Source organism: Hemibagrus wyckioides, linkage group LG06 (genome assembly GCF_019097595.1).
Source record: "Hemibagrus wyckioides isolate EC202008001 linkage group LG06, SWU_Hwy_1.0, whole genome shotgun sequence".
NCBI lineage: Eukaryota > Metazoa > Chordata > Actinopteri > Siluriformes > Bagridae > Hemibagrus > Hemibagrus wyckioides.
Window position 1 is genome coordinate 23,859,493 of NC_080715.1, and position 13,638 is coordinate 23,873,130.

General features: G+C 36.6%; 1 protein-coding gene across 4 annotated transcripts in view; it reads left to right on the top strand.

Annotated features, from left to right (window-relative positions):
• Positions 1-13,064, top strand: part of dachd (dachshund d) — a 108,692-nt gene extending 95,628 nt beyond the window's left edge. For all 4 annotated transcript variants that reach the window (XM_058393323.1, XM_058393324.1, XM_058393322.1 and 1 more), the window contains 4 exons: positions 588-735; positions 2,194-2,337; positions 3,351-3,419; positions 12,170-13,064. In XM_058393323.1, the coding sequence (XP_058249306.1) occupies positions 588-735; positions 2,194-2,337; positions 3,351-3,419; positions 12,170-12,207 (399 nt within the window). In that variant the 3' untranslated portion in view covers positions 12,208-13,064. The remainder of the gene's footprint in view (positions 1-587; positions 736-2,193; positions 2,338-3,350; positions 3,420-12,169) is intronic.
• The last annotated feature ends 574 nt before the right edge of the window (positions 13,065-13,638 follow it).

Consider the following 13,638-nt stretch of genomic DNA (forward strand, 5'->3'; position numbering starts at 1 on the left):
ACCTGATTTGATCTGCTGATGTAGGTCATCCTCCTCAAAATTGGTGTGCATTCCGAGATGCTTTTCTGCTCACCATAATTGTACAGAGTGGTTATCTGAGTTACTGAGTTATTCTTTCTGACCATTTCTTGTTGACCTTTTACATCAATATGGTGTTTCCATCTACAGAACTGCCACTGGATGTTTATCTTTATTGCACTGTTCTTAGTAAACTCTAGAGACTGTCATGTATGAAAATTCTAAGATCAGCAGTTATAGAAATACTTCATCTGCCACCAACAATCATGCCAAAGTTAAAGTCAGTGAGATGACATTTTTTCCCAAATCCAATGGTTGATGTGAACATCACCTGAAGCTGCTGCTCTGTACCTGCATGAATTTATGTATTGCACTGCTGCCGCGTGATCAGCTGATTAGATAATTGCTTGAATGTGTAGGTGTACAGGTGTTCCTAATAAAGTGCTCAGTGAGTGTATATCATCTGTTACAAGTGATAATACATTAACATGTATGTTTCCAATCATAGCATTGTCTACAGTGCAGCCAGTGGGTGTGAATTGTAACATATGTCCTTGGTGCTGTGATAGGGTCTGCTGAAGGTGGCTATTGATAATGCTCGTGCTCAGGAGAAGCAAGTGCAACTGGAGAAAACTGAGCTGAAGATGGAGCTGTTTAGAGAGAGAGAACTTCGTGAAACTTTGGAGAAGCAGTTGGCCATGGAACAGAAGAACAGAGGTACATATTTTCACATCCACACTACCAAACAAATGCATGCATAAGAGGGCTGGATGTGTATCTTTATCAGTTTAGTGCTCCAAATATTCATCTGTATCTGTATTCAGATTTCAGTGGGCATGGCCAAACCTATTAAATATATCAGAAATATCAACTCTATATAAAATCTCAGTTGGGCAGTTATTATTCTTGCTTGAACCTGCTTGCAGTATTTCTGAATTAATTGAATTGGTTAAGCACATTAAGCACACTTAATATTTATATAATTACATAAACCACCCCACCCCTGACCAGACGTTTACTAAGGATGAGCGAATTGAACTTTGTTTGTCTTTGGCCTACAAGCATTATATCCGACCACCTGCATGAAAATAAAAACCTTGAGCAGCTTTTTTTGTCATGTCATGTCACGTCATGAATTCCAGTGCTAATGCCCATCTCTAGTCTTAACTAGTTTTAACCAGTTTAGAACACATTATTCATTTACTCCTAATAATATATTAATATTCTGTTACATCCCTAATGCATATTATGTATAACACACCCTGAAATATTCGGTCTCATAATCACTTGGCTCTTGGCATTAGAGTTAGTTCCACTGTGCTTTACCATGACCAGTATTCATTACCATTTAATAAGAAACAAATATCAGGAGAGTATCAGACGTGAGACTTGACAATTCCATAACACCCTGCAAATCATGTTCATGTTACTGTCTTCCTGTGTATCTGAGCACACAGGGCTCCTGCATGCTTGTGAGCACATTTCATATTAATGTAATTATAAATAAATACGCGGAAAGTGGTTTGTGTGGTAAATGTTTCTAAATGTAGCACATCATTTCTCAAGGGAGAACGACGGCATTGTTCATGGTTCAGCTAATAAATTACAGCCATCCTTGATAAAAAAAAAAAAAAAAAAAGAAGAATGCTCTTTACATTCTACATTGCCTCGAGATATATCCTCGGCTTTACTCTCTATCTCTGTAGTAACACATCCAATTATAAGTATATACTATGATCTTCATGTTCTTTTGTACACAAAAATGCCACTGAGTGCAGCTTAATCCTCATGTTTGGTGCGTTCACTTACCATAATGAATCACATTGAATTTAATAAGGCAGTTTCTCATAAGCATCCTAGTAATTGTGCTGAAGCCCAGCAGCCGTCTGCTATTTTATAATGTCAGAGACTGCTATTCCTTCTTTCGAGAAAGTTTCGCTCTCATTGGCATTCTAACCCAGGTTAATCCAGGTTATCGCTGCCTCAATTATGTCGCTAATGACACAGTCCATTTTCACTCAACGAGAACATGGCGGCCCGCTCCCTCGACGTTACTGTTAACAATACAGCCACGAATATGTTCAGAATCCTGAGCATTGGACTACTTGCTCTACAACTGTGGCTGCTGAGTGCCTTTAAACCACACTATATATGTTTATGTCTATGTGTCTTTAGCAATCATTCAGAAGCGCCTGAAGAAGGAGAAGAAGGCTAAGAGGAAACTGCAGGAGGCGCTGGAATATGAGTGTAAGAGGCGGGAACAGGCAGAGCAGTCTCTCAAACAGAGCTCGCCTACAGAGAGTCTCCGTTCCCTGAATGGTGAGGACTGACACCACGTTTTAGCCGTCTGATCAGCTGCTGCTTTATTCTGGCATTCATTGCTAATGACCGATTGGGTTCAAGCTCAAAAGAAAAATGCATATAAGTACAAGGCTCTGTAATGAAGTGTAATAAGTGTGACCGGTTTAATGACAACTCACTTTGGCCTATTATCCTTGTTTTGTGACATTTTGTGAATTAAAGCTATTAAGTGTAAATGTGTTCCTTTTCATAAAAATGAGATCTGTTCATAGAAATGTAGGTATGAATAGGACTACATTGTGTAATGAGAGGTTTAACAACTAAAGGCTTTGCTTGAAATTATATAAAGTTATTCAAAAAGGTTAAATGTACTGAAGGGAAAAAAAGCTCAAACCCTAATGTTTCTACAGTAATTGTTATGGCTCATTCATGCAAATTTGCAGTTTTGCAATTTGAAATCCTAAGGTTCCCACATATAACCATCATCCTGAAAGAAATATTTGAAGCACAATATTTTATGTAACTTCATCAACCTGACTGAATGATAGAAGGACTTCAAAACAAACGCTTTCTCGGCCGTATAATCGCTTGACACATTTGTCCCAAATCTGGTTTGTTCTGACGTGATTGAGTGCTTGCTGTCAGAATCCCATGTGAGGATTGATTTTGACTTGTACTTGAGACGTGCTCTTGAAAGCATTATGGCTGTGTCCTCGACTCCAATATAGCTCAGTAAAGAGGCCACGATTTATGCACCATAAAAGACTCCTGATGTATCACAAAAGCATCACGTTTGAGGTCTTAGCTGAAGAACGAGGCACAGGTTTGGTTTAACATGTGCAAAAAACCTGGCGTGCTGGTTTGTATTCACAACATCCCTCACCTAGTCAGTGGTTTAAACTCATATTGTGCCATATGCAACGCTGCCTATATGCCCTCCATCCATCATGAGAAACGCTGTTCAAAAAACTTTCCTAATTAAGTGCAGATGTCATGGATGTTTAATCGTCATTATCCTTTCATTTTGCCAGACTCGTTGACCCAGGAGATAGAGACTGACCGCAGCAGTGGCAGAACAGATGCTGAAAGGACAATACAAGGTACATGTTTTTGAGGAGACTATAAATCTCTCTCTATGAGTCTTAGTTTCAGCCTGCTGTTCAAGCATGCAGCCTACCATCTGGGCCACAGCTCTCACAGTTCAAGAGGAAGGTCAAGATCACTGGGATTCATCAAGAGAACACTTTGTGTAAAAAAAAAAGGAAAATCAGTTTCCCTTTTCAGACAAATGTGTATGATAATTGTATAAAGTATGCAGTAAAATCAAGCATCGAGAAAAAACAATGCCAGATTCATCGAGCTGTTCAACAATCACCAGTGACACATTGACCTCAATTTTTGTGGAAGCTTGAATATTTACTTACCAACATAAGCACCTGGGAATTTAGTGAATGCTAAAATAAATGTGACTTAAAAGAGTAAAGAGGGGGATTAGTTTAAGTTCATAACAGCTGAGAAATGAAAATCATCTATCTATCTATCTATCTATCTATCTATCTATCTATCTATAGATAGATAGATAGATAGATAGATAGATAGATAGATAGATAGATAGATAGATAGATAGATAGAATTAGATATGTAGACAGCTATGACTTTCAATTCATATATTTTTTGTTAAATAAAGCTCCACAGTTTTCATCATGAGAAATACGTAAAATATTTACCAATTTATTATGGATAATTAATCCAGGTGGGTGTATGTCATGCTGGATGAGACATAAATTCACACCTAGGGGTAATTCAAAATAACCAGTCCACCTAGTGGTATGCTTTTAGCAGGTCTGAATCATTTTTTCACTTGAATATATTTACAGATTTTTGTCATATTTTTGTCCAGTTTATCAATTAAACAAAATTAAAAATTCCTGCCAGACGAACAGAAGTATTAATAAAGCCGTCAGTTTTTGTCATACTCACTTATGTACGTTTCTAAATTTGTTAGCATGTTTATAGCACAGTTGATTTACCTTTAGTGACTCCCAAAGAACACCATAAAAGGCAAAGTGAGAGAATTGAAAAGGAAAAATGACAACTAAATACCGATAGAGCCCCCGCTAGTATGTGCTAAATCTTCCAGTAACTCAGCCACTGCAGAGCATCAGCGCATCAGTTACCATAGCCACAAATTTAGACTGACTCTAGAGACTGACTCTTCCTCCTTTTATAGGCTTTTTATTCCATTTCCTAATTAAATGGCTGATGTTATTTACCTTATATATGGATTTTTCTTTCAAGTCATGAATATAAAATGACTGAGTTTATCAAAATGTGACTTAACGTTGTGTAAATGGTTGAAATAACATAATCTATATTTAAAATTGCTTTGATTCATGTCAGTTGTACTATATGGACCTATTTGGACCAACTCAAGCTCTCCTAGGACGCGTACTCATTTCCAAATGAACTGAATTTACCTTATTGCCACGTTTCTTGTGTAAATGCTCCTGCAAACAGAATACAAATGCATTATTTTTTCATATCTAGCCCGATAAATGAGGCCCGAAAATAAAAGTGTATATGAATATGAATTAGCTTGAATTATAAATATGAGTACATTTGTAGCCTAGAACTTAAACAGCCAGTAAAAAGAGCTGAAAATAACAATCACTGCAATAATACTGGCAGGAAGTGTGTGAAGGTCCTTGAGGTGAAAGGGAGTAACAGATAAATTCAGCTAAGCAGAAAAAACATTAGCAACTGAATACTTTTGTCTCTGCTCCACACCCTGCTTTAGTATTTTTGCCCAGTTTCATTTTAGACCTGAGAAACGTGTAAGGTGTAACTCAATACTCTGGCAGAACCTCTGCTCCGTGTGTCAGATGTCCATATTGCTTCTGATTTTCACTGCAGTAATAAGCTATATCTTTAATCTTTAATCTTGTAGCGGAAGGTACGCCAGTAGCAATCTCTGGAACCTGGAGGGTTGGGCTCCTTCTGTTCCAAAGGTAGCTAGATAAGTCTTGTGAACACTGTATTATTTATTTATTAATTTATTTATTTTATGATCAGCAGCGTACAGCTCATCAGACATATCTAAGTTCGAAACTGAACTCGTTCTTCCATGAACACGTGTAAGAGTCAGGCGTAAATTCATTTAGCAGAACAGTGTGTCAGAGAAAATGGAGATTGATGCTGCAGTGTAACTAATGACTAGCAGATGACATTTCTTCTAAAGAGGCATGGCAGACTGCATTATAGGCACACTTTTTTACGAGAAGGATCAAAGTTATGCTCTGGGTGAATACAGCTTTCCTTTAAAATTGCATATTTTTTTAATGGAGAATCATAAACATCAGTTATAAACCTTTTTTACTAAAATGTAAGGAAAGCACACAATCATTGTTTCCCCAGAACTGTCAACAAGCATGGTTTATTTGTGATTTTTCGACTCTTGGTCTCTATACAGTGATACAGAAGATACCTGAAAATGTTCTTGAATAAAGCAGCAGTCAGCTCAAACCAAACCTGAACTGACCGTGAATGAAATTTCCTCAGAGGAAATCGATCAGACTGAACATGAAAGAAATTTTACCCACTGCACTGAAGAGCAAAGGATGCAGGATGTGTATAAAAACACAGCCTTGCTTTTGAAAGCAGTTACTAGCACTTTGTGGCAACTACAACTTTATCTTAGTGAAGGTTGACCTGCAAATTCTCAATTCTGCTTTTGTTTTCCAATAGCAAACAAGAAGGAAGAAAAACAGTGATAAGTGTTAATTAGCACTCACACCAGACTTTTGCTTGCTATTTTTCTCTCTTACTTGGCACACCTCTATGAAAAAAAAAAAAAGTTAACCACATTTATTTACTTATTTTTTCAACATCACAATATCACACCTGCCAGAACAAATAGTGTTGATGCATGCAACTTGATATCACATGATCTGTTATACTACAAATAAATAAATAAATAAATAAATAAATAAACAAACAAACAAACAAACAAACAAATAAATAAATAAATAAATACGAATTTAGATCTGGATCTGATCAGGAGAAAATGATCGATTTTTTTCACTGTATCCAAATCTGTAGAAAATGTATGCTAAATTTTCATAATCAGTAATAGATCAGTCTGTAAGAAAAGTGTACATTGCTATCAGGTTTTGCTGTAAAACACTTTTTTCCTTTCTGTCTGCTTGCTAAGATTTTCTTGTTAGCATTGTTGGCACCTCTGCCTTTGCAGAGTGACAGTTTTTTTTTTTTGTTGCCAGGCCACAACTGCAGTAGGTGTTGGAGAAAAAAATAGTCTGATAATTGAAATTAGTTATATGCTAATGAAGTAAATTAGCATACATCTCATTTCAATTACTAAACGGCAAGAGGATGTCAAACAAACCACTAATACTAAGACTGTCTTTTTGTGATGTTTTGTGTTGTACACAGTGCACAGTGTATATGGATGTGTATTTTACCTTTTTAAGTAGTACATGCCAAAGCATTTAAACTCAAATAAGTGCACCCAGCAGCGGCATGAGAACACCACCCTTATCACTGTGCCTGGTCTCAATTTCCCTTTGAAAATAGTCCGTGGAAATTGCTATGAAATGTGGGAAATGGCATTTTAATACCCAGTCACGAGTAAAAGCCCCATAACCCAGTTTGATTAGCCTACTTAAAAGATATTTTTGTGAAGGAAGGATTCAATGAAAGGAGTCTTTTAACCCCACTAAATCAAAGCTCACTGCACTGATAAGTGGGGCCTGAATACATTTCTTCTAAAACCTAAAGTTATGCACATTATCATATTACAGTTTTTATGTTCAGGATTCATCATATCTATGCATTAATTGTTATATTCAGAAGGTGTCACGTTAAAGACACGTAATAAAATCTAAGGGTAGTGTGTTTAACAGAATAACATTTGCTTAATAGTTTTCTTTGGCCTCCTGCAATGTATAGAAATAGACACACACTTTTGGCAAGAAGTTAAAGTTTCCTTTGCCTGAAGAGTCAACTTTCATAAACGTGTGCTGAATGTGTGTTTAACCAGAGCTGCATGTGTGTGGAGTGTGTGTCGTTTCTGCCACATAGTCTGCTATGCATAATTATGCTGCATAATTTAAAAAAATAAAATAAATAAATAAAAAAAAAGGTAGATAGATAGATAAATATAGCTGAATGGCCAAGTTTAAGAGAGAGAAAAAATCTAACCCATATATTACAAAAAAATGCAAAAATGTGTCCCATAATTTCACCTCTTCTCTGTTCGGAAAAAAAAAAAAAACTAATAATGAGGGCATAATTTCAGAGAACTAATTATTTCTATTTGTCTTTTGTCACACTCTGTAATTCTGCTACATTAACGCGGCCTGTGTTTATTAATTGCTTTTCCAGCGTTTTGAATCCATTCCAAGAATAAGCTTGCCTGTTTTCCTTGGCCTTGTGCTTCTGGGAGAGCATCTTGCCACTAATTCCTAGCGATAACGCACATAATATCTACTCAGTATCTCTCCCGATTCTCGCTTCCTGCCTCTTGATGTGTGCTGCAAGTTTACACGACCCTGTGAGGAGAGATAAAGTTCTTTGTTGCAAGATTAAACATCAAAACAGTTAAAGTGAAATTAAAATTAAATGAATGAGTGTCACTGAAGCAAAAAAGGCCATAATTAATGGTTCCCTTAATTGTCTTCATAAAATATTTGCATGGGCATAATTTGCATAATTTACATGTATTAATTAATCTTTCAAAGGCATTTTATGCTGAGAGAAGCCAAAAATTTCCTTTGTTTTATTTAGCATCTGATGAAATATTTATCCTCTTTAATGAACTTTTTCGTCTTGATTTGAATATAAAAATGCCAAAGTTTTAGCAGATTTTAATGAGGAGTTTCTTTTATAAAACAACATTTTAGCCATATGATTTTGTCCACTCAATCAGACAGCCCTTTTTTTTTTTTAATGTGTGGTATGCATGGTAGTTTACCTTCACACTACTGAACCTAGTATTAATACATCAATTGATAAATTTGCAGTTAGTTTCCTAGGAAAATAATTTGCTCCCAGGCAGATATATTTCTTCAAAATAGCATTTCTTCTTGGATTTATTTTTCATTCATGTTTCCTAACATTATAGTATTTGGCATAATACCATTCTGGGTTTGCTTCAGCTTTATTAGTTAAAGAAATAAACCACATTTTTACATTAAAGCATGACATGAAGAAAAGACATCCTGTTAAAAACATTGCTGCGTGTAAGAGATAAACACAAATTTTCCATTTTCAAGCTTTTTTAAGCATCATGCCCATTCCTTTCTTTTCAGCAAGCATTTCATTTGTTTTCTGTATTTATTTAAGCTCTGTATTTCCTTTTATGCCTGCAGCAGATATATTTCTACATTCTACTCCCAGCCAAATTTTGGATATTCATTTGGATATATTTAATAAATGAACAGTCTAAAGTCCAGAGTGAATAAATGCTAAACAGTTCCCATTTATCCACAGTTCCTACTCCCACACCATCAGGGCTGTAGCGCGCAGCACAATTCACACAGTAATGACTTTTACAGTGTTGGTTGAATGGTGAGGGTCAGAGTGCACTACGTTAGAGACTCAGGTCTTCTTGCTGTAATTAGCCCTACTGTTTGTCTGTCTGTGTATCGTGGCTTTGTTGTTGCTCACACAGTACACCACATAGCCTGGCCACAATTAATCAAAGTTCACAGGGTTTCCGAGCTTATATTAATCAACCTTTCTTGTAGCGGACACCAGATTATTAGCAAGAAGCAGAAAAGTCAAAATGTTGAGATGATTTATGAGCACATGGTTTACAGTCCGAAAACAGACGATTTTATTTGTGCAGCTCCCCGGCCCACGTTCTGTATTAGAACTTAACACGTTTTGTATAAAATAGGTCACCCTTGAGGATATTTGAATGCTGTGCGAAATGCCTATTCTTGTCCCATCACGGCAAATGTTTTGTTCGCTCTCGTGCTTTCTGTCACCGCTTTATGTATTTTGGGCCCTTTTTTCTTTTTCGAAACTGAATTATTTAGCTTACACTGCCAAAAAAGAGGGAACGTTGCTCAAAGACAGAAACGGAGCGTCTCACGAACACGGGAAATGTTCGAGTAATAAACGTCAAACAAGCTCCTGAGCCATGCCTAACAGATGCTTTTACCAACAGAGGCAGTGAGCGGCCGCTGTTCACTCAGGCATGCGCCCGCTGCGAATGTTCCCTGCAAATGGACAATGCTCATTAGATTGCAGGTGCCGAGAGATAGCGGCTAAGAAGAATGGCTGCCTTTTTCAATAAACAACTCCTCCACCCAGGAAGTGTCATTTATAAACCATTTTACATCATGAGTGCAATATAACGTTCGCCCAAGCGTGTTCGGAGAAATGTCTTAAACATATATGACAGTGTAAGTCTTACAGCAGTGTAGGAATAGACATTTTAGTGTATTTACAGACACAATTTTACAACACACCACACAGTCATACTGTAGCTCTTCAAGATTTTATGAATAAATAATAAATAGATAGAATTATATTAGGAAAAATACATAAAATAATGAAATAATGCCTCAATATGGGCATTTGTAATGTAATTTTTATTTGTTTTAAAGGAATATAAACTTCTGAATAAACATTCTTAAAAATGAGGCTCAAGTATGAATTAAATGTAAAAGAAAAATAAATCTTAAATATAAATACAAAAATTTATATAAATATCAGGATAACATTTATCATTTTAAATCCTGAATTAATATTTTTCTGTAAATCTGCTCCATTGTTATAAGAGCAATATACAAATAAAATTGAACGAATTCAATATGACAACAAGTTGTGAATAAGGATTTTTTTTTTTTTTAGCTTTAGGACACAATAAAGCAGATTCTGGTCAAGCCATTTTTTTACACTTAAGGTAGTGTCATGTATAGAGGCTCCACCCACAGGTCACAGAGTGTCCAATATCTCTTGTACAATATCCTACAGGAGCTCTGAGGTGTGTGTTTGCAAAATCTTTAGAGAAACAGTATAAGGAGACATTGTGCTAGATATGATAGATAGATATTATGATAGTGGGGAGTCATCGTCTGTCAGCTCCACAGATTTGGTGCTACAGTATAATGAAGTTATAGTAGAGATGGGTGATGGAATGATATGATTGATATCATAGTAAATTATGCAGAGTTACAATGCGGAGTATAATGAGTTTTGTCAGTAGTTTTACAACACTCGAGTGCATATACTGCACTAAAATTACACACATCTGCACTTTATTCATAATAGTAATACTGTTCTGAAACCGATCTGTCTTCATATTTTAAATATTTCCTTTTCTTGTATAGTTAAACTCTTCTAGTTTATTTATATCTAGTATTTCACTACATGTCATAATGTCAGATAAAATCTTTTGAATTTGATTGTTTCATTAAAAAAAAGCCAGTGTGGTTCAGCAGAGAGGTGAAGTGAGAGTAATGAAATGACAGAATTTTGATAAACATTGTACATAGCTTGGGCAGGAGTGTCCAATCTTATCCTCAAAGGGCCGGTGTGTGTGCAGGTTTTCATTCCAACCAAGCAGAAGCCACACCAGAGTCTACTGAAAGCTAAGATCAGTCTATCAAACAGGTGGAATCAGGTCCTGCTTGATTGGATTGAAAGCCTGCACTCACACCGACTCTTTGTGGATAAGATTGGACACCGCTGTTAATCTTAAGTTTCACTATTATCCATTTTCCATTTTGCCAATTGTAATTTTTTTTCTTATTTATTATTTTCTGTTAACAGTTTATAATTCTAATTTCTTATTTGAATAGTTTGTACACTATTTCTTTGCTAGTGAGTTGCATATATCTCAATTTAAATCACACTTTAAATAAATAAAACTTAAAATCATTTACATTTACATTTCTGGAATTTGGTAGATGCCCTTATCAAGAGCGACTTATATATTATCTCATTTTATACAACTGAGCAATTAAGGGTTAAGGGCCTTGCTCACGGGCCTTAGTGGACCTGGGATTCAAACAAACAACCAGTCAGTAGTCCAACACCTTAAAAAGCATGATTATAATAGCCATTATTTGTCACATATACATTACAGCACAGTGAAATTCTTTCTTTGCATATCCCATCCTTGGAAGTTGGGGTCAGAGTGTAGGGTCAGCCATGATACAGCACCCCTGGAGCAGAAAGGGATAAGGGCCTTGCTCAAGTGCCCAACTTGGCAGTGCTGGGGCTTGAATCTCTGATCTTCCAGTCAATGACCCAGAGCCTTAACCACTTGAGCCACGACCACCCCATTACATATAGTGTAGAGGAATACAGTAATTTAGAATTTAGTATGTTTGCTTGATCCAATCCCCCGCCCTCCATCCCCCACCCTGTGTGTGTGTGTGTGTGTGTGTGTCTGTGTGTGTGTGTGTGGAGTTTGCATGATTTTCCCAGTGCTTTGGGGGTTTCCTTTAGGTACTCCTCTATTTCCTCCATTAGTCCAAAGACATGCTCTAAGTTGTCTGTAGTGTGTGAATGGGTGTGTTAGTGTGTGTGTGTGTGTATGTGTGTGTGTTTGTGTGCCATGTAATAGGTTGGCACTCTGTCCAGGGTATCCCCCACCTGGTGTCTTCCACCTTGTCTCCTGAGTCCCTTGGTTTAGGCTCCAGGTTCCCTGCAATACTGCAGAGGACAAGCAGTTCAGAAAATGGATGGATGGACATACAGTATTGTGTATTGTTTAAAAGGCTTTCTGCACAATGGCTTTTTACTGTTTTTTTGAGTATGTGTCTTACTGAATAATTTACCGACTCTATTCCCTTTTCTTTCCTGTATTTATCTACAGATGGAAGACTATTTTTGAAAACTACCGTGATGTACTGATGCGACAAAGCGGAGGACTTAGGAAATCTTTCACATGAAGATTTGAACGACGTCATATGAATTGTGCCCTCTCCAAGGGGCTTTTTAGTTACAAAAACAGGTCAATCTGATGACAGAGGCTCCATGGAAGTGACTGAGTTTGTCCCGCAGCCTAAAGGAGGGTCGTGGCAGAATGTAGAATTAGGATTCTTCTTCTCCAGTATCAACAATATATCATGACAGAATAACGATGGGGTTAAACATGTCAGCTGTTCTGAAGGCAACAATTTGAGCACAGTAAACTGTACCGTGAGGTACACATGGTGATTATATTTACAAAAAAAAATAATAATCCACAGCACTGAAGATTTTTATACTGTATTTAAAACCAGCGAGAAAGCTTTGAAAAAGAAATTCAGATCCAGGGGTTTTTGTTTTGTAATGAAAAATGTTCAAAACTTAATGTCATATGTTAAAATTCCTAGCTTGGAGAAAAAAAAGCCTCTGAAAATGTGAATTTGAATATATGTTGATCGGTAGTAATGACTAATCTTTGCTTTAAATGTTTTCTAAATTAGAAAAAAAAATACAATCAAGTTTCATTTTTATCATTGTTGTACATACAAGAACAAGAACTAGGTTAACCTGCTCACTTTGTTATGTGTATATAAAGTAAAAAAAAAAAAAAAAGAAGGTATTGTGTATGCAGTAGATCTATTAGGAAAAACAATACCAACATTTATATTGAATTTATAGATTTGTTTCTGAGCCATTGTTCTTTCTGATAGCTGCCATTACGCTGAGGAAGCATGCAGGCATGTAAATGTTTGTCCTGAATTCCTGTTACTCAATAAATACTTAACTGTGCTGAACAACTACACATATTTATGGCTGGTTTTCTTACACATTTATACAGCTGATCAAAACTGGATGTTTAAAATGTCTACTTCATCCAAACTAATGTCCAAATGGTGAGGGTTTAGTGCAGGTCAACTAAGGACAAAATTTCCAATACTTTTAAAAGAGAAGGCGATGCATTTCGGTCTTTCTCTAAAAAAAAAAAAAAGTAATACTGGATGTGACTGCAAAGCAGTTTGTACCTCCAGCGTTGGGAGTTTAATTCCCATATCCATCCTGTGTGCATGGAGTTTGTATGTCCACCAACTGCTTTAAGGGGGTTTCCTCCCCCAGTCTGAAGACATGTGTCGTAGGCTGATTGGCATCATGTGTGTGTGACTGTGCCATGTGATAGACTGGCAACCCATCCAGATTATCCCCTACCTTGTGCCCCGTGTCCCCTAGGATAGATTCCAGGTTCCCTGTGAACCTGTGCTTATCCAGTGTAGGATAATGGCTACAGAAAATGGATGAACGGAAATGGATATGTGATTGGTCATGACAGCAAAAGATAAAGTCTCTCCATCATTAAAGAGCTAAAAGACATTTTACAAC